Raw genomic sequence first — 27,209 nt, 5'->3', positions numbered from 1 at the left:
TTAATCCTTTTTGTAGTTTTTGTTTCTTTAATTTAGTGGAGCTGTGGATCCGTCTGCAGGGGGAGGCTAGTCAACCTGACTGGGGTCCATGCATGGGTGTTTCACCTGTTTGCTGTGTGAGTGTGCTTAGGTTGCTGCACTGATGAGTACATGGTAGCACCCCTAGACACACCTTTGTGTAGCCTGTTACCCCACCTGCTAGCCTTAGCCTCCGCATAGGTTGTTTTGTTCTTTGAATTATTTGTAGTACATAGTATTAAATGACTTTCATTGCATTTTAAACTGATTTTATAATACTTACATTTTAACTCAATATTGTGTCTTAATCATTTATTTTTGTCTTTCAGCTTATTTTTCCAGTCTTGAATAATTTATCAATAAAACTTTTAAATTTGGAATCACGTCTCTGTCCCTCGGTTAACAAATCTGCATACCTTGTTTAGTTTTGAGTTTAAGTTATTGGTAATGCTGACTCTTCATTTACCAATATTTCCTGGGGTTTATTCCTCAGGTGGTGTAGTTGGTCTCATCACATCTAGACGGGCTCAAACCATTAGCCCGCATCTCAATTTCGTTGCACAATGATAATATAGATCTATTCTATTCTGAAGGTTTTCAATAAAGTTTCTCATCCAGCAATGATCTCCCTTCGGGTCAGTATACATGAAAAACACCTGCTCTTAGAATATAAGAGCAGCAAAAATAAAAGAATAAAGAACAATAAATAAGTACAAAAACATAAGGACAATAATAAGAATATGTAATAAAAATAATCGTGATATTGTTTACAAGAATAACATTGGCATTGAGTGGTAATATACCAGAGGTGATATTCTCATTGCACAGATTAAAGTGAAATAAATATATGTAAAATGAATATTGCACACAATTGAAATTATTAGTATTGTATATACGTTACATTACTTTGATTAAGTAATTGGAATAGCTACATTACTTATTACATTTTAAGTAGGGTAACTAGTCATCTGTGTGTGCTTGGTATTTATGTTTATTTATTTATTTTATCCTAGTATTAATGTTTCTATCTTTGCACTTTCATAATGTGCACTAATAAGGGTTGCATCTCAATTTCGTTGCACAATGATAATATAGATCTATTCTATTCTGAAGGTTTTCAATAAAGTTTCTCATCCAGCACCGGAAGTGACATCATCAGCCCTGGCTCAGTCTGCTGAATCAAAACAATGGCCGACTGGCTCACTAGCACTTCAACTTTTATCATGTTTTTAAGTGTTTAACAGACAACAGTCACCGTATCTGTGTGCGGGGGTTTAGCTGGGATGGATAAATGATTTAATCAGAGTATTTTGTAGGAATCAGCCAAACTAAACTAAACTAAAATGAGTGATGTTGTGGAGAAGACCCTGACAGCCCTGCCGAGCCTGCTGTCTTTAGACTCACAACCTGGAGCTGCTAAACTATCCTCCACCTCCAAACTGGGAACCCTCATCAGAGGAATCACTGAGCTCTCGTCCAAACATGTGAGTTTGTCTTTTTTAAGTTGGAGCTCAAGAGAAATAAGATCAACCTTACTGAGTTTTAGCTGGTAGCTTGCTAAGCCGAATATGCTAACTCACAGAAAATGTGTTTTATATTTATGATTTGCTGCAGGTTTAATAGTGTTTATAATACTGTAATACGTTTTAAAATTGACTTTTGTTTATTTGTGATATGCTTTTGTCATGTTTTTGTGTGTATTTTTTAGCATTTTTCTACAATTATCCTTGTTGGTGCGTTCAGGTGCTTGTGGGAAGCTCGGATAGTCACATGCTATTTTTATTTTTTACTATTTAATTTAATCTTTATTGAATCAGTCACACTGAAATTAAGATCTGTTTTCCAAGAGAAGCTTGACAACAACCATTCATAACTCAATATTGTCAATACACAGCTACACAATAAACAAGAGAATTAAAAACAAGTTACAAGAATCGTCTAGAATCACAAGATAAAACTTTAAAATGTCCAAGGGGAATGTAACACTCAAGTTTGTGAACAATTTGGAGTTCATTTCATTTAAACGTTGCATATACTGGATCTTGTAATGTAGTCACAAAATGATTTAATATATAATGCCATGAATAATTTTATTTATCAGTTAACTTCATACAACGAGCAGTAAACAGAAGAAACCTGAAGTCTGCTTGGTGTGAGCAGCTTTGTCTTTAAAAGAGCTCCAGTTTTCCTCAGTAGGCCCATGCTTGACAGTTCGTAAAAGAAGCCACAGCTCTTCTTGAGTTGTTTCTGTTTCTTCATGTTGTTATTTTCATGCTGCAGAATACATTTGGGACAGATCAGATGCTCTCTGATGGTGTTGCATAATCAATAAGAAGCAAAAACCTTTGTTCGGTATTGTATGTGGACGCTGTGAAAAGGATCAGTAAATCTGGCAGAATGTTGCAGATGCTCAGCAGCCAAATGTCAAGTGCAGAATGTTTTAGTTTCCCCAAAACACTTATGCATCAAGAACTGCTTCATAAACTGTCAGTGATTATAATAGCTCAACCACACAACAATAAATCAACTGTGACAAGCTGGAAACATTTTCTCTGTGATAGATTTCTTAGTTAGACCAATTTTGACATTTTTACAAAGTGTACTGGCTCCGTATGCGTTTGGAAATGATCAATAGTTACTGAAGAGGATCTCATGTCATGAGGTTCTAAATTTGGTCCTTGAATGAATGTTTGTTATGACATCAATCAGAGCAATTCAGTGCCAAACTTTCTCAGAGCACAATGTCTGTGTTGCTCATTATCCTTGACTGTGTTTGTCCCGTTCAGGAGGAAGAGAAACTCATTCAGCGTGAACTGACATCTATCAAAGAACAGGTGTCATCACCCAACACCTCCATGGTATAGATCTTTGGATTTATTTTGCTAATTTATACTATTATACTATTATATACTATGAATGAAACCTGGAAGTGTTAACGTATGTCTTGAAGTGTCTTCATTGTGTTGTGATCCTCAGAGGCAGATGAAGGAACTCATGGTGAGAGCCATCTACTGTGAAATGTTGGGTTATGAGGCTGCGTTCAGCTACATTCACGCCATCAAACTGGCTCAACAAGGCACCGCTCTAGAGAAGAGAGTTGGTATGTTCATTTCTAATTATCCTCACTCCTCACTTGCAGCAAAGCTAAGCATCATGATCAGGGCTGGGTATCTGTACTCAATACCTTTTTACGGTATTGACCAAAACAAATCGATACCAATAAGTGTCGAAATGTGAAATGTGCAATCAATCCTTTTTTGCACCCAGAGTTAGAAAATATGACTATTTGTACGGACTTCCTCACAGCCAAGCAATGCAAGCGCTCTTCGATTTAACATGCGATTGGCCCATAGCAGCTACAAACTGTCTATGGTGGTGAATTTGTGTTAGCAGCCGAGTAATGGGCATTGAATTAAGTGCTCCATTGGTATCACTTGGTACTGATATCATCATTTTTCAAAAGGTACCCAGACCTAATCATGATTGTTACAAGATACATCAGATTGCAGCTTAATTTTTAGAAATTTATGCATCAAAACTTAATTAAACTGATTTTTTTTGCATCAAAAAGCCAACATTGCAATAAGGTCAAATGCTTGAGTTTTCAAAATTGGTGAAATTAGAGTGACTCATTTATCACCACAGCAACTTTACTGACTCAAGTTTGTGTGATTTGCAGGTTACCTCGCTGTATCCTTATTTCTGAATGAAAGTCATGAGTTGCTCCTTCTCCTTGTGAATACTGTTTTAAAGGTGGGTGTTTAGTTTGAGTTTATACAGCATTTGTCATCTTGAGTCTGAATGAGAATAAAGGGCATCAGTGTGTGTTTTATGTGTTTTCAGGATCTTCAGAGCACAAACCTCATTGAAGTGTGCATGGCTTTAACTGTTGTCAGCCAGATGTTCCCCAAAGATATGATACCTGCAATCCTTCCTCTGGTGGAAGAGAAACTCACTCACCCAAAGTAAGACATACTCTCTCTGCCTTTCCTAACTAATAGACCTGTCTGAATATTGTGACTTATAGAGGTTTCTTATTATTTATTTTACAGAGAAATAATACGGCGAAAAGCTGTTCTGGCTCTGTACAAATTTTACCTAATAGCACCGAATCAAGTTCAACACATCCACAACAAGTTTCGCAAAGCTTTGTGCGACAAGGATCCTGGTGTTATGACAGCCTCACTACACATCTACTTACAGATGATAAAGGTAATTAGTTTCTCTGGATCCTGTAATTATTTCTAAGGTCAAGGCTAAGAGAACATTGTTTGATCTACTGTAGTGTAATCTACTCCTGTCACATACTTTTCTTACATTATAGGAGAATCCAGAGGGGTATAAAGACCTGGCAGCATGCTTTGTGACCATACTGAAGCAGGTAGTGGGAGGAAAACTGCCCATGGACTTTAACTATCATAGTGTTCCTGCTCCCTGGCTTCAAATCCAGCTTCTCAGAATACTGGCCTTACTTGGGAAAAACGATCGGAGGTAATTGGATCTTAATCTGTCACCGGATAAACTGGGTGTCTGGAGTTGTGCTCTGTGCCCTACTTGCAAGCAGATTTTCTGAGTCTGCTCTTTTGTTTTTGACAGTACAAGTGAGATCATGTATGAAGTCCTTGACGAGTCTTTACGAAGAGCAGAGATGAACCATAACATCACCTATGGTAAGTTACATTTAAAGTACTGTTTCTTATTTGTGTAGTTGTTTGAAATCATTTAAATTGCAGCCACTTAATGAAAATCTCTCTTTTACTTCCAGCAATATTATACGAGTGTGTAAAATGTATTTACACAATTCATCCCAAATCTGAACTTTTGGAAAAAGCTGCAAAGTGCATTGGCAACTTTGTGCTATCACCTAAGATTAATCTCAAATATCTGGGTAAGAAAGAAATCCCTTTTTTTCCCAATAAAGATTTCAGATATTCAGTGTAGTAATTCTGTTAATTTGATGTGACTACAGGCTTGAAGGCCCTCACATACGTAGTCCAGCAGGATCCTAAACTGGCCCTGCAGCATCAAATGACCATCATAGAGTGTCTAGATCACCCTGACCTCATCATCAAGCGTGAGGTGAGATGGACCATGATGCAGTCTGGATTTTAGTGTCATCGGATCGGCTTTGGGGTTGTTGTTTTTTTTTGTTCATCATCATGAGTCTCTGTATCCATGTAGGTGCTGGAGTTGCTCTTTCGGATCACTAACGCCCAGAATGTCACAGTCATTGTTGAGAAGATGTTGGAGTTTCTGCGCATCAGTAAAGATGACTACACTACCATTGACCTGGTGGGGAAGGTGGCAGAACTGGCAGAAAAATATCCTTCTACTGTATGTGTGTTGATAGCAGAGGCAAGAGATGACCAACTGCTCCAGGAAAATTGTAAATTAAACTATTATTGAATAATTTAAGAAAATGGAAAGTTTATAATCAACACAAACAGGTTTATTATGATTACGCAATTTTCAAATGTCACACAATTCCATGTTTATTGTCTTGTTTTTTTCCTATAAGCCATTTTACATATGCACCAGACAACGAGTGGTTCATTGAGACCATGAACACAGTGTTTTCAGTAGGTGGAGACACGATGCAGCCTGACATCCCAAACAGTTTCCTTAAACTGCTCTCTGAGGGTGAGATAACCCAAACGCTTATTCAGTAACACTCAAATGTTGTGATATTTGTTTATTTCCCATTGTAATTGCAATCTTCTAATGTTTAATTTCTCTTTAATGGCCCAGGATTTGACAGCGTGGAGGAGGACAGGAAGTTGAGGCTGTTCGCCGTGGATTCATATGTGTCTCTGCTGCAAGGAGGGCCGGGCAAACTGCCGCAGCGCTTCTTACAAGTCATCAGCTGGGTGAGAGCAAATTCTTTCATGATTGAAATTAAAGCAGAGTATGCACAACCCAATTCCAATGTGCATGGAGAAGGGAAAAAGTCTGTAAAATAAAAACAAGGAAAAGAATGCAAATGGCATAGAACAGACTTTACCAATGACTTTATAACGTGTAGAAAATAAGAACAGTAAAAGAGGAGTTAAATAGAACATGTTTTTAAATGCAAGTTGGTAGTTGGTATAATAGTTTAAAAAGATGATAAAGAATTAGTTGTCATGAGTTTCACAGGTAGGCCCTTTTTAAAATACTAATTCCCAATCTTTGTGGCTGGTAGCCTAGGTTGGGAACCACTGCTTTAAATAATAGTCTCGGGACCCAGAAGATAAAAGCTGAGTGTGCTCTAATGAGGGATCAGAGGCGCTCGTTGAGGAGATCTCAGACAGCTCAGCAGGATTGAAGAGTGCAGTGCAGCCTGCAGTGAGAGTAAGATAAGATAGCTTTAAACATGACCAGTAGCATTGTTCAGTCAGTTTGTTAAGAAGAAAGACAAAGTACATCCCCTCCACCTGTTCTTCAAAGTGTCACTTTATTACACAGCATGTCGAACAATGAAGTTTAACCCCGTCCCTGCTGTGTCACAGGTCCTCGGCGAATACTCCCATTTAAAGGAGGACCTCGAACCAGCCGCAATCCTGACGCTTCTGGCCAAGCTGTTGGACATGAAGCACACCAGCAGTGAAACAAAGAGCTGGGTCCTCATGGCAATGACCAAGCTCTGTGAGGGCGGGTTGGGTGTTTCTGTGGCTCAGGAGGTTTCTGAAACATACAGCAGCTCCATGGACACGGTGTTGAGACAGAGGGCTCAGGAACTGCAGCATCTCAGCCACAACTCTGAGCTACGAGTCAGAGTGCTGCCCCGAGATGCCCGCCCGGAGCCCCTGGAGGTAACGTTCAGGGACGCACAATTATGATAATGATGTTAAATTTGACAGGATACTATCATTGTCTGTCATCATAGAAACCTGATATATTGGCAACATGAGTCATTTAATTTGATTTTAAATGTTCTGTTGAAACATGTCAACATTTTGTATCAGATGAAATCATTCGGTTCTTAAAACCACAGCGAATGATGCCACTTCTCAGATAGAGGAACGGTTCATTATCCAATGCTTGGAAATGACTTGCATGCACTTGCCCTTCAGTATCATCATTATCATCATTGCAGCTGCACCCACAACAATGCTGTTGTAGGTGCAGCTGCGATTATAATGATAAAACTGAAGCATTAGCAGCTGTTTTGGCTTGTCTACAGCATTCTGATGAGGTGCAGTTTAACACGGAGGTCAGCTCAGTGTCAGGTTAACAACCAGAATATTATACAGACACACAGATCCTTCGACTGGTATAAAGTTTCATGTAGTAGTTAAAGTATAAAATGAGATACAGGTATATTTGCAAACACTCATTACTTTTCCAAATGCCTTTAAATAATCCCATTAAATAAGAAGTCTAAACTTGCATTTGTTATCTTGGTTTCCAGGTGGACTCCTCTCTGTCATTTCTGGATGGATTTGTGTCAGAGGCGTTGGCAGCTGGCGCTGCTCCATACAAGCCTCCCCATCAACGGCAAGAGGAACTAGCCCAGGCAAAAGGTAAAAGCCATTGAACCATTTTGACTGTGGCAAATTTGGCAGCATGTGCACTGCCTCGTTTTGATGTATTTATTGTGTTGTTTTTCTCAGCTTTGAGCCTGGAGCCCTACAGCCTGTCCCTGCCTATCAGCATGTCCTCCTGCAGCATAGCCGACAGACAGTCTCCTACACTGCTGTCCGTAAGCTCCGGTCTATCAGGCGATAGCACCGATATCACACACAAAGGAGGGTACGTGGACACGACATGCAAGCCTCAGCCGGCTGAATTATGTTCATTTGTATTGCTTTGAATTCACACTGGCTGTTTGCCCTTTGTGTTTCAGCTCAACTACCCTGAAGCTGGAGGGAGTGAAGAGGGTGTGGGGGAGGGAGGGTTATCTGGCCCAGAAGGAATCTGTGGAGGAGACTGCCCAGGTTGAGGTTCCCACTCCTGTCCGGTCACCTAGCCAACAAAGGGAGGCTGACAGCCCACATGGCCAGACCCCAACTCCAACACCGACCCCTGAGCCGGAGCAGGAGAGACAGCAGCTGGCCTCTTCGCTGTTTGTTGGCCTGGCCTCCCAAAGCTCTGTGTGTTTGGTGAGTTTAAAAATAACTACCATAAGATTTTAGCACCTTCTTATGGTAGGTGAATGTCATTTACAGCAAAGCAGCTGCAGCCATGTGACAAAAATGAATATTTTGAGTTGAAATTCACCTTCTGATAACGATAAATGTGTATCACTACAAATATGTCCAGAATAACGTACGGTTTTCCTTCCCACAGATGGGAAAGTCTGAGCCGACACCCCAGAGATTCAGAAGAAAGGCCAAAGCTCAGGGTTCACCTGCAGGTACCAACGAGCAAATACCCAACTTCCTCTTCACGTCTTCTACCACGGTGGATAACTTGCTGTGTAACAACCTACTGGACTCCAATGTCACCTCAGACCCAGAAGTGTGTTCATCCAAACAGACATCCCAACTCACTCAGGGCCTCACTACTGCTAACGGAGCCTGTGATGTAGGAGAGCTGACCGCCAGTGACATTAAGGACACTAAGCCGTCTCTCATCAGGGATAACGGGATGATAACTGCTGATCCTGCTCCCCATGAAGACCGAGCGGCACCTAAAGACTTGTGTCTCAGCTCCCATCTTCCTGCAGAGCTCTCTGGGCTCTCCTGCTCAGAAATCACTCCTCTGTGCTGCAACCAAAGTCTGGATCTTTCAGCTTGTCATGTGCAGAAAGAGGATTCTTTAGTGCTAGTTGTTTTTCTGACCAACTCCTCTGACTCTGACATCCAACAGATACTAATGCAGTTTGACTCAGAGGAGCTTGAGGTGAATTGTTGAGCAGAAAAGCATTAATGAAGTCTTATACTATGATTATTAGTTTTTCATATTAAATGACAGTTTAAATGTTGTTTTCCAGGCATCCTGTGTGTCTGACAGTCCCGTGGAGGAGGTGAGGAGTCACAGCGTCGCAGTGTGTCAGTATTCCCTGACTGTGAAGAGGCCTTCGGTTCATATTGAAGTCGTCGGAGCGGTGTCTTTTCACGAACCTGTCGGGACGCCGCAGGCAGTGCAGTTCTCATACAAACTCCCTTTAACAAGCTTCATCAGGTGAAACTTTTTCTGGTTTCTTTACAGAGTCATGAGACTGTTTGTTGCTTATGTTGGTTTCACATCTTTCCTGTTCGTGTTGTTGTGCAGACCTTTACCAGTGTCCACAGAGGAGTACGGGACAATGTGGCTGACCTTCTCTAATGATACGAAGCAGAACCTGACACTCTTAAGTGACGTCCAGGAACCTCTCACTGCCACGCTGAATGTGTTGAAGAAGAAACTTCACCTTCATGTTGTGGAGATCATAGGTGAATAAGTTATCCATCACTGAGTGTATCATTTGATGGTAAAAGTATATTAATACCAGGACCGGCAATAACTTGATTTATGCCAATGAATCAGCTATTAATGCTTAAAAGATCATTAAAGTTATGCTGGAGGACAAACACCACACGACCACCCAAAGTTGCTCTGATTAATCCCTTATTGTTGGTTTATAGGCATCAATAAAGTGATTTATTTCACCTCAATAAAGCTTTGCGTTGCAAACTTATAAACACTTCATGAAGTAAGTTTTTATCGTTCTGTAGCTTTCAGGCTTTTTGTTTGGTCAACTTATATTTTGGGTCATCTGATAAATTCATCTGTGAAATTGAACATACACACAAGAGAGCTTCAGTGTTACAGTGTTCGACCAACAGGCCCATATGTGTTCATTTCACCCACACTTTGTATCTTACAGTATATGTGAGTAACATTTATAACTTCCCCCTCAGGGATGGAGGGTATCGTGGCTTGCCGGCTCCTCCAGGATCAGCCGTGTCTGATGCACTGTCGCGTGCATGCGGACACGCTGGCTGTGTGGCTGCGCTCTCCGGTCCCCGATCTGCCCGACTGCCTGCTCTACCACTGTCAGAGAGCTTTACAGGAGCACTGAGCCCCAACTGCAACAGCTGCACTGAGCAACACAAGCACCGGACTGAAGAGGAAGGTACACAGAGCGTCTGACGGTGTGCGTCCTCATCTTTATATCACAGTGTTAACCATTTCTTTTTCACTTCAACAATATGTTACTTAGCAGGATTTTTTTTTTTTTTTTGTCCACTCAGTCATTGATTTTCAACAGAATACTTGACAGGATTACATTTGTTTGAAAGTCATGGCTGGTTATTATCTCAAGGCCAAACGATGATGTATTGAAACTCTTGTGGTATTTGATGTTTCAGAGAAACACTAATGTCTTAAAATGATGACAGGGCTCCATAATGACTTGAAAAGTTTAATTTAAAGTTTTGTACGTGAGTGGAATGAATATTACAGATTACATTCAGATGAAAATCATGAATTAGTAATTATATTTTCACAGCAGGGGATATTTTGTCCTGCTTTCTAATACATAAAGTTTGGTCTCAGGTTTTCATTTGGCATCTTAAAACGTTTTGTTGCTGTCACCAGTGTCTCTCTTCAAGTTTATTACTACTGATTGAAATGGAAAGAATAACACAAATTCGGACATTGGATTAGTTCATTATCAGATGTTTTTTGGAGAAGCACTGATCAAAAGATATTGAAATCTTTAAGAGTACTAAACTTCTGTTATAGACTTAGTTTTAGTATTTTAGGAAAACACACAACTCAACATTAACTTACACATGGGAATGTTTTGCCTTGAATCTAACACTGAAGTTAATGTCCATATTGTCCATTTGTCATGTGGTAAATTCAGTTGTTGGTGTTTTGCAGAGGCTGCACTCTGTGTAATGTGATTATCTATGCACTCATGTTTCTGGTCTGTCAGTCGGGTGAGAGGTGGATTTTAGTGGTTTTTGATTATTATATTTTTGTATAAATGCAGTATTGAAGAAAAACCTATTTATTGGATTTATATTCTTACTGAAAATATTTTATATTAGTTTCATTTAAAAGAAAGAAAAAAAAAGTAATTGTGCTTCGTGTACTGTTTGACTGTGTTGTGGCAGGTTTGGTCTTCAGTTTGTCTGACTTGTCTCAGCCTGTTATTTAGTTCAACCTGAAGGGAAAGTTCGCCTTTTTGTTTGTCTTATTTTTGTCCTGATTTGGAGTGCAGCGTGATGCTAACAATGTGTCTGAACTTTAACCCAACGCCTTATGTTCTAATGCCAAGGTGGCGTGTTTGATTTGTGCCTGTGGTACAGAGAAAAATCATTGTTTCGTAGAGTGCCTGTCACTACATTCTGCTAACTTATGAATAAATTCAACACGTGTAAATTAACTTGATTTTGACCCATGGATCATTCATTCAGCTGAGGCTACCAAAGAGGAACATTATAATGATTAATAATATATATTTTCTGGTGTTTTTCTCTTCTCATACATGTTTTATTTTCTCTCCTTCTTTATTTAGTCAACAGAAACAGAATATATAACACAATATATATATCACAGACAGATGTTGCAAAGAACAGACACTATACTGAATATACACTATGCCAGTGGGTACAGAGTGTAGATATGTAGATGGAGTCATAGAATATATAAGGGACATAGGAGGTGAAGAGGAGGAGGAAATAGGAGGTTGAAAAAAGGGATTAAAGGGGCTATTAAACACAACCAAGGTTACAGCAGAATTAGCAAAATTGTGGCTAGCTTGTCCTCTCATATATGTCTACATTAAATATTTGCTACATGTAAATATTTTTAATATTTATGGAATGAGTATTAAGCAGAAAAGATTTTATCTATATTGATTTGCTGCTGCGTCTATACTCTTCACTTTTCCATTCACAGAGTCTAATAAGATAAAAGAAGCAAAGATGTACATGTAGCTAATATTTTATTGCTTCTATTGTGTGCTGATATAATGACACAATGTTTACTAACACTACTCACTTTAGCATAGTGTTACTTAATATTTCCAAAACAAGGTTAAGCTGTGATTAAAGGTATTATGTAGAGTTTCTGACCTCTAGTAGAGCAGAGCAGCAGTTTATAAAAAATGTTTGGGTCCTTGTTTTGTTTGTCCCGCACGCCATCAAGAGGATGCACATGCTAAATACACAGTTTACTGCTAGCTAGTAAACTTTAATAAACAATGCAGGATTTAAAATAACTCAACGATAGTGGGGGTAAGTAAAATCATGTGACACTGTGTCACTACATGAAGACATGCACATGATTATTTCTGGTGTTTTTTTTTTATGTAATTATTTTGTGACCTCCTGACAACAAATCAAAAATCTTTAGCAATGTCCTCCCTGCCTCTCCATACCGGGCCACACGGGTCAGAAAACCATTTGTTTGCTACTCCGAAACCTCCAACTGTATTAGGTAAAGGTAAGTCATGTCAATGTAAGCCTAATTTCTTCTTTAACATCACAAATTTATAATTTAGTCGCTCTAAAGAATCTATAGAAGATATATAATAACCCTAAGTACCAGGATTTATGTTTTTCGTCCTCAGTGTACCGCTGCTGTTGTGTGTCACTGTTGAGTGTGTTGAGGTGGTGTCGCTCGAGGGATGAAGCGCATGGCCAGGCTGTGGTCGTCCTCCACCGGCTGCTGTGATAGGTTGTTGGTCTGCTTGATGCTGCTGAGGGTGCAGCCTCGGCGAGGACACACAGTGTAACGAGACAACAGAGTGACCAAGATGGCCTTCATCATCACCATGGCGATGTGTTTGCCCACACAGGAACGAGGCCCGCAGCCAAAGGGCTGGAAGAAACGACTGGGCACCTGCCAGGGAGAAGAGATAAAGACTGAGGGTTGTTTGTTTTTTTTCTTCACAGTCATATATTGTTGCATAGCCTTCAGCTGACTTACTGTTTTGTCAAAGTTTGTCAAGCAAAACTCTTTGGGGTTTGGGAAGAATTCAGTCTTGTGCATAAGACCAATGTTGAGAATGATGTTGGTTCCTTTCTTAATCTCTGTGCCTTCGATGTTGTCGTCTTCCAGAGCTTTTCGCATTGTGAAATCAACCACAGGATGAAACCTCAAACACTCGTTGATGAAGCTCTCCAGCACTTTCAGGCTTTGATAATCAATGTTTTCTCCTCCTTTATCACCTGGAAATTGAAAATAGAGCACCCTCAGATCAGTTAAATAGTTCGATTTTCAGTTGCCATACAGAGAAACTGAAATGAACAAAGCACAGAAGCACTCACCCACGACAGAGTTCATCTCCTCTACTATTTTCAGCTCTACGTCCGGGTTTTGTTTCAGCAGCATCAGCATGAAAAAGAGGCTGATGGAAAGTGTGTCAGGTGCTGCGATGACCATCTCCAGCACGCACTGCCTCACGTTATCTGCTGAGAGCTCTCCGTGGTTCTAGTAGACGGTCAAAAAAAAGGGAATCAGACTGAAGCAAACGCATTATATCATTAGTGCATCAACTCTGTGACACAGGTGGTCAAAAGAGGCAGACCTGGGAAAAGATCAGCTCTGTTGCAAAGTCACGATCATCATCCAGCTTCTCTGATTCCTTAATTTTCTTTCTTTTAATTTCAAGAAGGCGCTCCATCACATCTTGTAGCTCTTGACTGACGGCACAAAAAAGAAAAACAGAGATTTGATTGAAGACCTAGAGACAGATTTTGAATTATCGCTGTGTTTCTGTGTTTGTGCGTGTGAGGATCTTACGCTGCTCTTTTATGTTTGTTGTACAGCCATCCAACTTTAAAAAATATATCAGGCTTAATCAAAACTGTTTGCCAGGTCTCAAAATAGTTGTGGATTTTCATCAGCAAGTCCTTCTCTTGAGTTATGAAAAAACAAAAAACAAAGTTAGGAGCTGCATGATTCATGACAAGAACTGGAATATTTTTTTACTGCTATCAAATACACATTTTAAAGACAGAATATACAGACATTGAACATGCAGCTGACCGTTGAGCGGCACCCTGAGGAATAACTTGTTGGAGACGTCCACCATTATGGCTCTCAGCAGATTGAGAGCGTCCACATGTCCGGAGGGGTCGGTCATCTCCTGCAGGCTGTCCAGGTGTTTGGCTGTGGAGCTCACGCAGACTGCCACTGTCCTCTGGAGGCTGGGGCCTGTTAAAGCTGTGAAACATCCACAGTCATTCAAAATACCACAAAGCAGCATTTCGGTTACTGCCAGACTTTAATCAGACTTTTTTATTGCTTAGAAATTGGAAACTGTCAGGTTCAGGCAACCTAAAACATCCAAATATCAGACAAAGGGAGACAAGACACAGCGTTTAGAGTTTTTACTTGCAAGGAGACATGGAGAGACATGCTCAGTACACATCTCCTTCCGCTCTGAGCATATCTGCCGATAACCTCACTATTTTATTAGATTTTGGGAAGTCCCTAGTTACATAATCGTTGTTGCGCTAAATGATGGGGGTCACATAGCAACAACGTAACCAAGACTAACATCTTTGCATATTAGCATATCAACATCCTTGCACATGTTATCTTGTTTTCACAAGAAGCCTCTTCGTATGGTTGGTTCTTCTTTCTCTCGAAGTCGAGCGCAGTTCTTGAGCAAGACTTCCTGTACCTGCACAACAACAGCTCAAGCATTTCTGCAAGTCATCCTGGCTTCTGGCAGTACGCACTTATAGAACTTCCTAAAAAAACAGCTCAAAGCATAAAAACACACTTATACATTCTGATAGAAATGATTAGTTGCAATATAAAAGGTAAATATGAGATAACTTATGTGCAATTATTCCAACAGAAACTATGGAGAAAATTAGGAGAAATTCTCACCTTTAGAAAAATAGGTCCTCACTTTTTTCCAGAGTGGCACATCACTGTTGAAAATGATACCTCTCCCTTCCATCCCAATACACTCCAGCCCCTTTTTGTTCCCAAATCTGGCTGTGTAGTGGGCGCTCCTCAGAACATGGTACACTGCAGAGCACCTGTAAGAGAAGCCAGGCTTTGACTTTTTTACACATTTACAGATTCATGTGATTGCATTAACTGTTTTATCTGACAAAGACTTGCTTGCTAAGAATGAGGGTCTCCTCGCCATTAATCCAGACGCGCACAATGCTGCCGTATTTGTTGTTGTAGTAGTTGCATGCTGTCCCTATCCCCATCCAGATGAACCTGCTGTAGGAGAGAATCGGTCCGAGTCCTGCCAAGAAGGAAGGACCTGGCAGAGAGGAAAGATGATAAACTACTTAAAGGAACACATTGAGATCACCCTCAGGGCCACCGTGAAGCTGACTTGGATGCTTTAGAGGAAAACAGTCAATCAGTCAATTATTGTGTCATTTTATTGGTAATGTGATGCACAAATATTTATTTTGGCTCTGCATTTGACTCCACTTTGGAAGAAATCTTTAAAATATACATGTTTGTCTCTTGTTGTATCTACCCACAGTCACTTGCACATAAGGATTCACCTATACATTGAAGTAACAGGAGCTGGACTCTCTCACCTGGTATGTGTGACCGCTTTATTCGGCTCCAGACGGTGAGGAGCAGCAGGAGCAGGAGTAGAAGCAGGAGAGTGACGGCTTCAGACACTGAATTAACCACCATAGGGCAGACGGTGAGCGTCTCCAGGGGCAGCATCTTTCTCATAGCTTAAGCCAAATACACACACAGCTGAGCAGAATCACCGTGGCTCCTGTCTGTTAACCAACAGACCAAAAACAAGCTTACCTATCAGTCAAAACAAAACAGAGGAAGCTTAATCTGTGATCAACCTTCATTGTCATCCTTTATAATACTCTTGTCCTTGAGCGCTGGGATGTAACGCAGTAAAAACACACCCACGCAAACCTTTATGATGAGCTAGTACAATACATATATTATATTTCAAATCTAAAGACAGTTATAGACAGATTATTTATTTAATTTTTAGTTTATCATCATACTAAAACCACTTATTCTGCCCTTTGAGATTTACACTTCTGAGCTACAGCATCTGTTAAAAACATACAAAGTGGATCACAGTGGATTGAAAGGACCATATTAATGGAATCAGGATGTTGAAGCCAAAGTAAAAAGGATAATAAAGGGTCAGTTACTATGACTTCAAAATTAAAATATCTGTGCAAAACTGAAAAAAACCTCAGCTGTGCACTTTGCTTGAGGTCTGTGATGTGATATCAACACTTCTAACCCTAAAATTTGATATTAAAGACTGCATAAACTTATATCATCAATCAGAAGAAATGATAATATGAAATTTCTCCCTCATAGTAGCTGAACACTTTAACCAACAATATATAATATATTTTTTGTTTGTCAGGGACAGAAAATGGCCAAAAAGAAAAAAGAGATATTTTTTACGGTTTGGGTTTCAGTTACATTTTATGATCCAAATTCCACTTTTGCTTCAGTTTAATAGCAAAAACAGTGTCTCAGTACAGGATCCAAATCATTTTGTCTATTTTTAAATTGAGTTAAATATCGACTAGTGTTTGTTTAGACTAATTTCACATCTTTAAAACATAAAAGCATCTTTAAATGTAATTTCTTTACTATTCTACCCTTTTAAATTTTCCATAAAGAGATGGTTAAAGAATGATACTCACTTCTCCGGTCCTTTACTCCTCCTGTTGAGTTAGAGAGCCGTTTGCAGAGATGCAGCTTTACCTGCTGGCTTTTAAGATGATCAGCATTCTTCTGCTCAATTAATCATGTCGATGCAAGTGTTTATAAATCCTCAGTTGAGCTTTCACTTTGCTGGTTGCTTAGGAACACTGCCACTTTAGGGTTACAAGTGCCATTACATGGCAGAAAACTGAACAGACCGGACAACAGCACACGTCTTAAGCACAAAGCTGCTGCAAAAAGAACCAAAAAAAGAAAAACAGTTTTTATTCACAGGAATGCAAAAAACTGCAGGTCTTTCATTGTTTTTTTTCTCTGGACCATTTTTTTTCCAGATGGGCTTACCTCACATTTAGCTCTGTTCAAAAGAAAGAAACCCCACTGTCCAATTCTTTAACTGAGAAGGCTTTTCAAGGGGAAATTAATTAGCTGGGTCAGACTGACCCGTGTCAAAGAGAGCGGGGTTTTCCCTGCAGTTCAAAAGGAGGAATAAGAGAGTGAGAAAATGTCATTTTATATTAAATTTAAAGATTGTATCCGTGCGGTTGTCACTGTGCATCATTAGAAGTAAGAAAAGGATGGATGCAAAACTATAAAATGAGAGTTCATGCAGACGTTTCATGCTTATAATGACATGTCAAGCTCAGTGAATAGCTGGTATGTTGTTGATTAAGATATTGGCCTCACATTTAGAACTTTGTGTGGAGGCTTTTATCCCAAGCTGGCTGAAAAGCCGTCTTTCTTTATTGTAGTAGAGAATAATTAAACCTTTTTTTGAATTGAAGAAACTTGTCACTTGTAGCTTTTAAGAACATGGAGAAAAAAAATCCATGTTTGAAGATGCATATCGAGATAAACAGAAACAAGAAAAACATGAAAAAAAAGAAATAAAAGGGAGATTTTGACATTAACATGCTCACGCCCACGCTCACCCTGCTTCTCAAAGCTCCTTTTATAAATCCAAATAATGTCGTCCTTGTTCAAGAACTTATTTATCCCACTTCCATGTAATTTTGTGTGGGAGAGACTGGTGACAATATTGAGAGAAAAGACACCAGAGTGATGAGAGGCACTACACTGTCTGCATGATAGGTCATTCTGGAAATATGTCCACTTGTTCTTTCTAAATCAATTAAAGCTACAGAATTTACTTGTTTCCCAGATGCTTGGTGTTGCGTAATCTATTGTATTGTATGGTTCCCTGCGAAGTCACAGACAGATTTTGACATGTTTAGTTCCCACCAACAGCTTGAGCGTAGTTTCCCTCTGACGTGTCATCTGTTGGCAGGTGTTCAGAAATGTGCTGTATGTGCTTGTGAATTTCAGAGCACAGATCATTCTACAGAGGAGGAGCAGGAGGAAGCAGAGCAAGAACCATGAAGGACAGGAGCGGAGTTGGTCTTGCATTGAAGGTGCTACTGACGGGGATGTGTGTGCTGCTGCTCCTGAGCTCAGGAGGTGTGGTGTTCCTGTTGGCCAAGCACAAGGAGCTGAAGGAGGAAGTTGTCAGATTGGACGCCCAGATGCGGGAGTTGTCGCAGGAAGGATTCCTACACACAGACCTTGAAGAGGCAGGACAGCTGAAGACGCTCCGCAGCAGAAGGAGTGGAGAACCAAAACAAAACCGTGACAAGAAAGACGAGAAAGATATGCTGTTGCTGATGACATACTCCTTGGTCCCTGTAAGACTCCATAAGGCTTAAATGTGGGCTCTTTTCATGAAAGTGTGAATATTATAGACTGTTGACTGTACTTCTGTGAAAATATAAAGAATGAGATTTAATAATGACCGATTCCTATGAGGGAGAACGGAAGGAATGAAGTATTTATGCTGTCATCTTAAATTAATAGAGAGATTTCCCTTCTTTTCCCTTTTGGGATAAGAAGCATTTAAGTGCAATGCAAAGAATCTAAGTGTCTGTTGCAGTGATTAAGAAGCAGTCTGCTTTTCCTTTCGAGTGTTTCCTGGATAAATACTCTGAGCAGTGGAGCGTGAATATTTGCCTGCTCTTCCTTTTAAGTGTACTCACATCCTCTGGGAACTGGCCTTTCCTCAGAGGGCACTACCATATGTTTTGACTGGGAGGAAGCACATTTCTTGATGCTGAAGTATTTGACCAGCTGACTTTCATTGATAGCATGACGAATAGGGATTTCCCCCAATAACTTCACTTTGTAATTATGAATATGTAGTACTAATATTTGAAATAATACAGTAAATAACATTTTAGTAATATATCTTCTCTCTTTTTAGAAGTGCTGGCTAAGTGATTAAAAGACCAAAATGTATTATTTCAGTAATTGTACATTGACAGTTTGTCCAGGCGTACTCACAATCACCTTCTGTTTCTCTCTGTTTTTCTTTATTTCAGATCAAAACTTTTATAGATCTGTGTAACAGCTCTGTAGGAATTTGTTTAACTGGTAAGTCTCATTAATATTATCTTCTCCATCGCTGTGTGTTGGACAATAACTGGTGTCTGTACTGTATTTGCTTTATGTGAAATTATCTGTTTATTTGTTTCCCAGGCCCAGTTGGACCTCCAGGTAAAAAAAATACATCTAATTTAAATCATTAATTACTTAAACAGAGCTCAATTTGTTACCACATTCACAATGTTTTTACATAATAGGTTTGCCTGGTAGAGACGGTTCACACGGAGCACAGGGCAGACGGGGAAAAAGAGGTGAATCTTATCTTCAAAGTCTCATAACCCATATTATACCATGTGTAAAAATGTGGCCCAGAAAGAAACACTTGGACAGATTTTAGATTCAGATCAAACAGTCTTTCATTGTTCATCAAAGGTTACATAACATGAGCATCCCACTCACTGTTTACGAGACACTTGGTCTACAGCGACCGTATCAACAATATGTGGCATTGTTGGAAAATGTAACTGAAGTGATTACACTTGAATCTTGCTGTATGTTGTTGTAGTTTGATCCTTTTGTGCTTTTTGTCTTTACCTCAATTACTGGAACATTTTAGTGTGTCTTGATGGCATCACTCGGCTATATTTAGCATTTAGAGAAGATAGATGGATAGATACATAGATACATAGATAGATGGATAGATAGATAGATAGATAGATAGATAGATAGATAGATGGGTGGATAGATAGATAGATGGATGGATGGATAGATAGATAGATAGATAGATAGATAGATAGATAGATAGATAGATAATGTCATTCAGATTGTACACTATACAGTGGAAATCAGAACGAAATTCTGTTGCAATGGCTCAAAAATAGTGCAGAATATTTAAAAATAATAAAACAGAAAATAAAAAAATACATGTATACTAACAAGTATGTATAAGAAAACACAAATATATTGCACATTTGCATAAATGTATTAAGCAGCAGCAGTTTGAAAACTAGTCTAGTCCAGTTCACGTTTTAAAAAATCACCTGCTGACAAGTTTATGATTATTCTGTCTTTAGTATGGATTTCCATTTTTAGCTCAGTGATTTAAACTAATGTGAAACCTGTCAATGTGTAGGACCCCCTGGTGAAAAAGGAGAACCAGGACCTAAAGGAGACCCGGGGCCTCTACGACTGAAAGGCGAAACCAACAACGACATTTTCATTGAGGGTTAGTGATGACAGTGTACTTTAACCTGATATGGATAATTCAATTTACACTTCAAGATTCAAGCTGAAAAGCTTATTTAACAAAATATGTGTTTCACTTTTCTGTTTCTTATTATTATCAAAATATTATTAAACTTCACCATCATACATACTGTTTGAGGTGATATCTACTGCTTTCATCACCACATCTGGTTGCTTTTGGTTCAGTTGATCAGTACCTCGAACATTTCAGAGCAAGAAATGTTAACAAATAGTGCTGATTGCTACTTAATTTGGTATAGATATTCATGGATGTAAGGATTCCCCTGACCTTTTGTCTTGTACCACCATCAAGTTAAATAATGCGCTATATCTCAAAAACTAATGGTTACCATGAAATTGGCTGTGAGTATTCATGTTCTCCAGAGGAGGTTCTTATATTTGTGGTGAAGGACCAGTCTGGCTCAATTCACCGTTGTCAGACCACAATTTATACTTCCATGAAATGTGCTGAACACACTCATGACTTTAAAGACTCCATAGCCTTTTTTACATCCAAATAGCAAAATTGCCACTTGTGTATTATTAACCTTGTGAAGTTTTGGTTAGTGTTTCATAATTAAGCAGTATTGTTTAGTAGATCCGTTTTCTATGTCTGACTTGTAGTTGTTGTATATGTGTATTTCAAGGTCCTCCTGGTCCAAGGGGTCCACCTGGCCCACCTGGCCCATCCGGTCCACCTGGTCCCGCTCAGTGCCCCAAGAACACAGGAACCAAGACCGTCAGAGAACGCACCCGCCAAACCAACATATTGATGGGTAAGAACATTTCACCAGAGTCCACACAAATGAAAAAAAAACTGTTGTAGGACAGAAAAAAATAAAATGAGACCCCCGTGAAATGAGTATCTAACACTCTCGATTTGTAAGGTTGTTGAAAAGTTCATGGTTTAATCCCTCTCATGGTCTTTGAGGATTATCCAGCAAATAAGTGTTACAGCATCATAATAACATAATCTTCTCAAACTCCTCCTCTACTATAAGCCACTTCTCTGATGTCCGTCTGTATGGACAGTGTCGTCCAAACATTCAATTAAGTACTGTCATCTCTCATGTACTGGTCGCTGTGGTCAATTCATTGAAACTGACACTGGTTCAATTGAGATTTGCTTAGCATCATTTTAATAGTATATAATATATATATACAAATATAGAAAGATATTTGTCTTTTCATAAAAATAAATATATAATCTCTAATTATTATGATTAATATGAACATTATTATAAGTTAACTTTATGTTTTTACTCTTACTTCATGTGTTTAGATTTATTTACGTTCCTGACCAGCGAGGCCGTCAATGAAACCAGAGCAGAAAACATCAGCCGATGGTCGAGTAACGAGTCTGGTAAGAAATAATTCAGATGTTTTAAACAGTAGTGACACAAGTTCACGATTTTAATTAAATATGTTGTGCAAGTCCGGGGTTCCCAAACTTTCTCACATCAAGAATTGACCCCTGAATTGACAAAAATTAGACCACAGACCCCCATTTGACAAGATTGTCCCAGGGTCTCTTATCTGATAAGATTTTTGCTTTAAGATGTTTTATTACAGGAAAGTGTGTGAAGCCCGTGATCTGAATAGACATACATCCTGTCACTGTGTAGCTTAGGGGTGAAATTGTAGTGAAAATAAATGATGAAAAAGATCATCAGTGATTGTAAGTTATGTGCAACTGAAGCTCAGGCTTTTGCTGGAATATAGACTGAACTTTGATTATATGAAAGAACATGTTAAAACCAGCTCTATTTTATTTTCAGAGTCTGTGTCATTTGATAAAGACTACAGCCACGACTCCTTGAATGATACCAACACAGAAAATGTTACAGAGACAGCAATAAAATTATCAGGTAAGAAATATGGTGTTATGAATTATCTGTGAAGCGTCTGAACAAAAGTTTAAGACATAATTAATGTTTCATTTCACTCTACAGGCCCAATTTCTGCAGACAAAATCTATGATGCTTTCAATGACATCAAAACCACTATTGATACACTCATGAAAAGTGGTAAGAAACTGTCATATTGTGTATACTGTCACTGGTATCAGTTTTGACCATCTCATTCATGATTACTTTAGCTCTCAGACACAAGTATGAAATCTGGTTAGTAGTTATTATGAGCGGCAGAATTCACTGACAGATCTCTTTAATGATTTAATCTCATTTAATCTTATAATACACACATTTATGAGATTAAATGAGATTAATAAAAACTGTGAATGTGTCTGTGTGACTACAACCTGCCTGATTAAGTACAAAAAAAGTTTTTTTATGTTTACGTTATTTCCTACAGAGTTGGTATCACCTCGTCCCGACTACAGCGACAACACTTTGACTGAAACCAACGCAAACTATGTCACAGAGGAATCAGTTAACATATTAACAGGTAGGCGCCACTGGGACTCATTTCTAAAAATGCTTGGACACACAGATTTGAATTTTATTTCATACTGTACTTATCTACATGAATCTCACCTTTGTTTCCATAGTGTTACCAACACCACATCCAGCTCATGATGGCAGAGATGTCGTAAATGTTACTGAGATGGAAAAACTTCCAGACACAAATTTGGAAACTGGTTAGCAGACAGGCAGACATAGGCAGACATCATGGTGCAGTGAGCAAGATTTAGTGACATCTAGTGGCGATATTGCATATTGCAGCCAACTGAATACATCCTCCACGGAGCATGTAGGAGAACTTATAGTGGCCACAAAACTCACCAAAAACAGGAAAGACCTTCTCTAGGGCCTGTTTTGGTTTGTCCATTCTGGACTACTGTAGAAATATGGCAACGCAACATCAGACCTGCTCCCTATTTAGACATAAAGGGCTTATTCTAAAATAACGAAAACACAATGATTCTTGTTTTCAGGTGATTATGCACTAATTAAAACATATTTCTGAATATAATATTCCTTTTCTATTATGTCAGTTCTTCTAGATGTCTCTAAATTCCACACACTGCACCTTTAATATTAGCAAGGAATGTAAAAACATGACTGGGATTAACTATTGACCTGCTTCAATGCACAGAATAAGAGTTATGACATAAATTAAATTACAATTATGTTTTCAAATAGTGAAATGTTTTTGATATGAAATTTGAAATACATAAAAGATGACATGTTCTTATTATGTTGGTCTAAATGTTTGATATTTATTATTAGAATTTAGTCACAAACACTTAAATCCAAAAGGTTTTCTCTTCTTGTACTGAAGCCATCTCTATGTATCATGTAAAATTTGATTCATATTAAATGTAACTCTAATATATAAATGCATAGATTTTTGATTATAGTAAAAAAAGAAGTAGTAGAATTTTCTTCTCAAACTGAACTTTGATTATATGAAAGAACATGTTAAAACATGCTCTGTTTTATTTTCAGAGTCTGTATCAATTACTAAAGACTACAGCCACGACTCCTTGAATGATACCAACACAGAAAATGTGACAGAGGCGGCAATAACATTATCAGGTATGAAATATGGTGTTATGAATGATCTGTGAAGCAACTGAACACAAGTTTAAGACATAATTAACGTTTCATTTCACTCTACAGGCCCAATTTCTACAGACGAAATCTATGATGCTTTCAATGACATCAAAAACATTTTCGATACACTCAAGAAAAGTGGTAAGAAACTGTCATATTGTGTTTACTGTCACTGGTATCAGTTTTGACCATTTCATGTATCATTACTTTAGCTCTCAGACACACATTTTTCTGTGTGTCATATTAACTGTAAAACTAGTTAAAAGATGTTTTTATACTGTGATCCAAGCACAGCAATTTGTGCAAAATCCTAAAACAGATCTTTAAAAAAAAAAAGGCCATCAGTGATTTTCAATTATGTGCAACTGAAGCTCAGGATGTTGCAGGTTTTTGCTATGTCAGTCATTACAGTCGATGGCTTCACTGATTTGTTCCCTTTTCTGATTGAATGTTGATGAAATCAGATGTTGTAATGTTCAGATGAATTCAGGCTGCAGAGGTTATAAACTGAACTTTGATTATATGAAAAGAACATGTTAAAACCAGCTCTATTTTATTTTCAGAGTTTGTCTCATTTGATGAAGACTACAGCCACGACTCCTTGAATGATACCAACACAGGAAATGTGACAGAGGCGGCAATAAAATTATCAGGTAAGAAATATGGTGTTATGAATGATCTGTGAAGCGACTGAACACAAGTTTAAGACATAATTAATGTTTCATTTCACTCTACAGGCCCAATTTCTGCAGACAAAATCTATGATGCTTTCAATGGCATCAAAAACATTTTCGATACACTCAAGAAAAGTGGTAAGAAACTGTCATATTGTGTTTACTGTCACTGGTATCAGTGTTGACCATTTCATGTATCATTACTTTAGCTCTCAGACACAAGTATGAAATCTAGTTAGTAGTTATTATGACTGGCAGAATCAGAATGATTTTATCTAAATTAATCTCATAAACGTGTGGCGACGCCATGCTCTGCTGCAGCTGCACTGGCTCTCAATAGTAACGGACATTTAATGGCTAATCTAATCTAATACAAGCTGTGATTGTGACTGTGTGGATACAACCTGCCTGATTAAATGTATGTTTTTTCCTATTCTGTGATATTTCGTACAGTATTCGTATCATCTCATCCAAACTACAGCAACGACACTTTGACTGAATCCAACACAAACAATGTCACAGAGGCATCAGTTAACATATTAACAGGTAGGTAACACTGGGACTCATGTATGAATCATTTGGACACACAGACTTGAATTTAACTTCATATTGTACTTATCTACTCAACTTTTTTTCTTAAGTTTTTTCTTCTTATACTGAAGCCATCCATGTGTCATATTAACTGTAACTCTAATATAAAAAAGAATAGATTTTTCTTTTTTAGTGAAAAGATTTTCTTAAATTGTGATCAAAGCACAGCCTTAGACAAATCTTGTCTAAAAAAAGGGTCTGTCAGTGATTGTCAGTTATGTGCAACTGAAGCTCAGGATGTTGCAGGTTTTTGCTACGTCAGTCATTACAGTCGGTGGCTTCACTGATTTGTTCCTTTCTCTTATTGAATGTTGATGAAATCAGATGCTGTAATGTTCAGATGAATTCAGGCTGCAGAGGTTATAAACTGAACTGTGATTATATGAAAGAACATGTTAAAACCAGCTCTATTTTATTTTCAGAGTCTGTATCATTTGATAAAGACTACAGCCACGACTCCTTGAATGATACCAACACAGAAAATGTTACAGAGGCTGCAATAAAATTATCAGGTAAGAAATGTAGCATTGTGAATTATGTGTAAAGCAATTAATCACAAGTTTAAGACATAATAAATGTTTCATTTCACTCTACAGGCCCAATTTCTGCAGACAAAATCTATGATGCTTTCAATGGCATCAAAAACATTTTCGATACACTCATGAAAAGTGGTAAGAAACTGTCATATTGTGTATACTGTCACTGGTATCAGTTTTGACCATTTCGTGTATCATTATGTTAGCTTTCAGACACACATTTTTCTGTGTGTCATATTAACTGTAAAACTAGTTAAAATATGTTCTTATACTGTGATCCAAGCACAGCAATTTGTGCAAAATCCTAAGGCAGATCTTTATATAAAAAAAAAAGGTCATCAATGATTTTCAATTATGTGCAACTGAAGCTCAGGATGTTGCAGGTTTTTGCTATGTCAGTCATTACAGTCGATGGCTTCACTGATTTGTTCCTTTCTCTGATTGTATGTTGATGAAATCAGATGCTGTAATGTTCAGATGACTTTAGGCTGCAAGGACATGTTGAGAACATGTTAAAACCAGCTCTATTTTATTTTCAGAGTCTGTGTCATTTGATAAAGACTACAGCCACGACTCCTTGAATGATACCAACACAGAAAATGTGACAGAAGCGGCAATAACATTATCAGGTAAGAAATATGGTGTTATGAATGATCTGTGAAGCAACTGAACACAAGTTTAAGACATAATTAACGTTTCATTTCACTCTACAGGCCCAATTTCTGCAGACAAAATCTATGATGCTTTCAATGGCATCAAAACCACTATTGATACACTCATGAAAAGTGGTAAGAAACTGTCATATTGTGTATACTGTCACTGGTATCAGTGTTGACCATTTCATGTATCATTACTTTAGCTCTCAGACACAAGTATAACATTTGGTTAGTAGTTAATATGACTGGCAGAATTCACTGACATATCTCTTTAATGATTTAATTTAATCTAATCTAATACAAGCTGTGATTGTGACTGTGTGGATACAACCTGTCTGATTAAATGTATGTTTTTTCCTATTCTGTGATATTTTGTACAGTATTCGTATCATCTCATCCAAACTACAGCAACGACACTTTGACTGAATCCAACACAAACAATGTCACAGAGGCATCAGTTAACATATTAACAGGTAGGCGACACTGGGACTCATGTATGAATCATTTGGACACACAGACTTGAATTTAACTTCATATTGTACTTATCTACTCAAGTTTTTTCTAAAACTTTCTCTTCTTCTATTGAGGCCATCCATGTGTCATATTATCTGTAACTCTAATATAGAAATGCAAAGATTTTTCACTACTAGTGAAAATATTTTCTTAAACTGTGATCCAAGCACAGCATGTGTGGAAATCCTAAAACATATCTTTAAAAAAAAAAAGATCATCAGTGATTGTAAATTATGTGCAACTGAAGCTCAGGATTTTGCTGGAATATAAACTGAACTTTGATAATATGAAAGAACATGTTAAAACCAGCTCTATCTTATTTTCCCGGGGTCGTGTCATTTGATAAAGACTACAGCCACGACTCCTTGAATGATACCAACACAGAAAATGTTACAGAGGCTGCAATAAAATTATCAGGTAAGAAATGTAGCATTGTGAATTATGTGTAAAGCAATTAATCACAAGTTTAAGACATAATAAATGTTTCATTTCACTCTACAGGCCCAATTTCTGCAGACA

The 27,209-nt window shown here is 38.3% G+C and overlaps 3 protein-coding genes and 1 long non-coding RNA gene across 5 annotated transcripts; 3 read left to right on the top strand and 1 right to left on the bottom strand.

Annotated features, from left to right (window-relative positions):
• The first annotated feature begins 1,209 nt into the window (after positions 1-1,209).
• On the top strand, positions 1,210-11,317 carry ap4e1 (adaptor related protein complex 4 subunit epsilon 1). The gene is made up of 21 exons (XM_053319725.1): positions 1,210-1,502; positions 2,805-2,876; positions 2,995-3,118; positions 3,698-3,771; positions 3,862-3,983; positions 4,071-4,230; positions 4,343-4,509; positions 4,615-4,688; positions 4,784-4,906; positions 4,988-5,097; positions 5,200-5,339; positions 5,546-5,658; positions 5,767-5,885; positions 6,507-6,809; positions 7,409-7,520; positions 7,611-7,749; positions 7,844-8,099; positions 8,287-8,841; positions 8,933-9,123; positions 9,214-9,374; positions 9,843-11,317. The coding sequence occupies exons 1-21, from the start codon at positions 1,362-1,364 to the stop codon at positions 10,001-10,003; spliced, it is 3,417 nt and encodes a 1,138-aa protein (XP_053175700.1). The 5' UTR covers positions 1,210-1,361; the 3' UTR covers positions 10,004-11,317.
• Positions 11,318-12,517: 1,200 nt separating this feature from the next.
• On the bottom strand, positions 12,518-15,603 carry LOC128359247 (aromatase-like). Of its 2 annotated transcripts, none has more exons than XM_053319706.1 (9): positions 15,459-15,603; positions 15,019-15,169; positions 14,779-14,933; positions 13,927-14,103; positions 13,681-13,795; positions 13,466-13,580; positions 13,206-13,368; positions 12,865-13,106; positions 12,518-12,777 (listed from the first exon to the last, which is right to left on the bottom strand). In XM_053319706.1, exons 1-9 carry the CDS (start codon positions 15,601-15,603, stop codon positions 12,526-12,528), a joined length of 1,515 nt encoding a protein of 504 aa, XP_053175681.1. In that variant the 3' UTR covers positions 12,518-12,525. The 2 variants fall into 2 exon arrangements, with proteins under 2 accessions (XP_053175681.1, XP_053175682.1); XM_053319707.1 differs by having other exon boundaries at positions 12,865-13,097.
• LOC128359266 (uncharacterized) lies at positions 15,266-17,954 on the top strand. Its single transcript, XR_008321431.1, has 3 exons — positions 15,266-15,298; positions 15,401-15,571; positions 17,908-17,954. It is a non-coding gene; the product is annotated as an uncharacterized LOC128359266 (long non-coding RNA).
• A 1,445-nt stretch (positions 17,955-19,399) lies between these two features.
• LOC128359359 (collectin-11-like) lies at positions 19,400-26,356 on the top strand. Its single transcript, XM_053319853.1, has 10 exons — positions 19,400-19,433; positions 20,090-20,182; positions 20,850-20,978; positions 21,485-21,565; positions 21,981-22,070; positions 22,155-22,229; positions 22,516-22,608; positions 22,712-22,801; positions 26,061-26,150; positions 26,235-26,356. Exons 1-10 carry the CDS (start codon positions 19,400-19,402, stop codon positions 26,354-26,356), a joined length of 897 nt encoding a protein of 298 aa, XP_053175828.1.
• Positions 26,357-27,209: the final 853 nt, after the last annotated feature.

Source organism: Scomber japonicus, chromosome 5, assembly GCF_027409825.1.
Source record: "Scomber japonicus isolate fScoJap1 chromosome 5, fScoJap1.pri, whole genome shotgun sequence".
Classification (NCBI taxonomy): Eukaryota; Metazoa; Chordata; class Actinopteri; order Scombriformes; family Scombridae; genus Scomber; species Scomber japonicus.
This window is presented reverse-complemented; position numbering and strand designations above follow the sequence as displayed.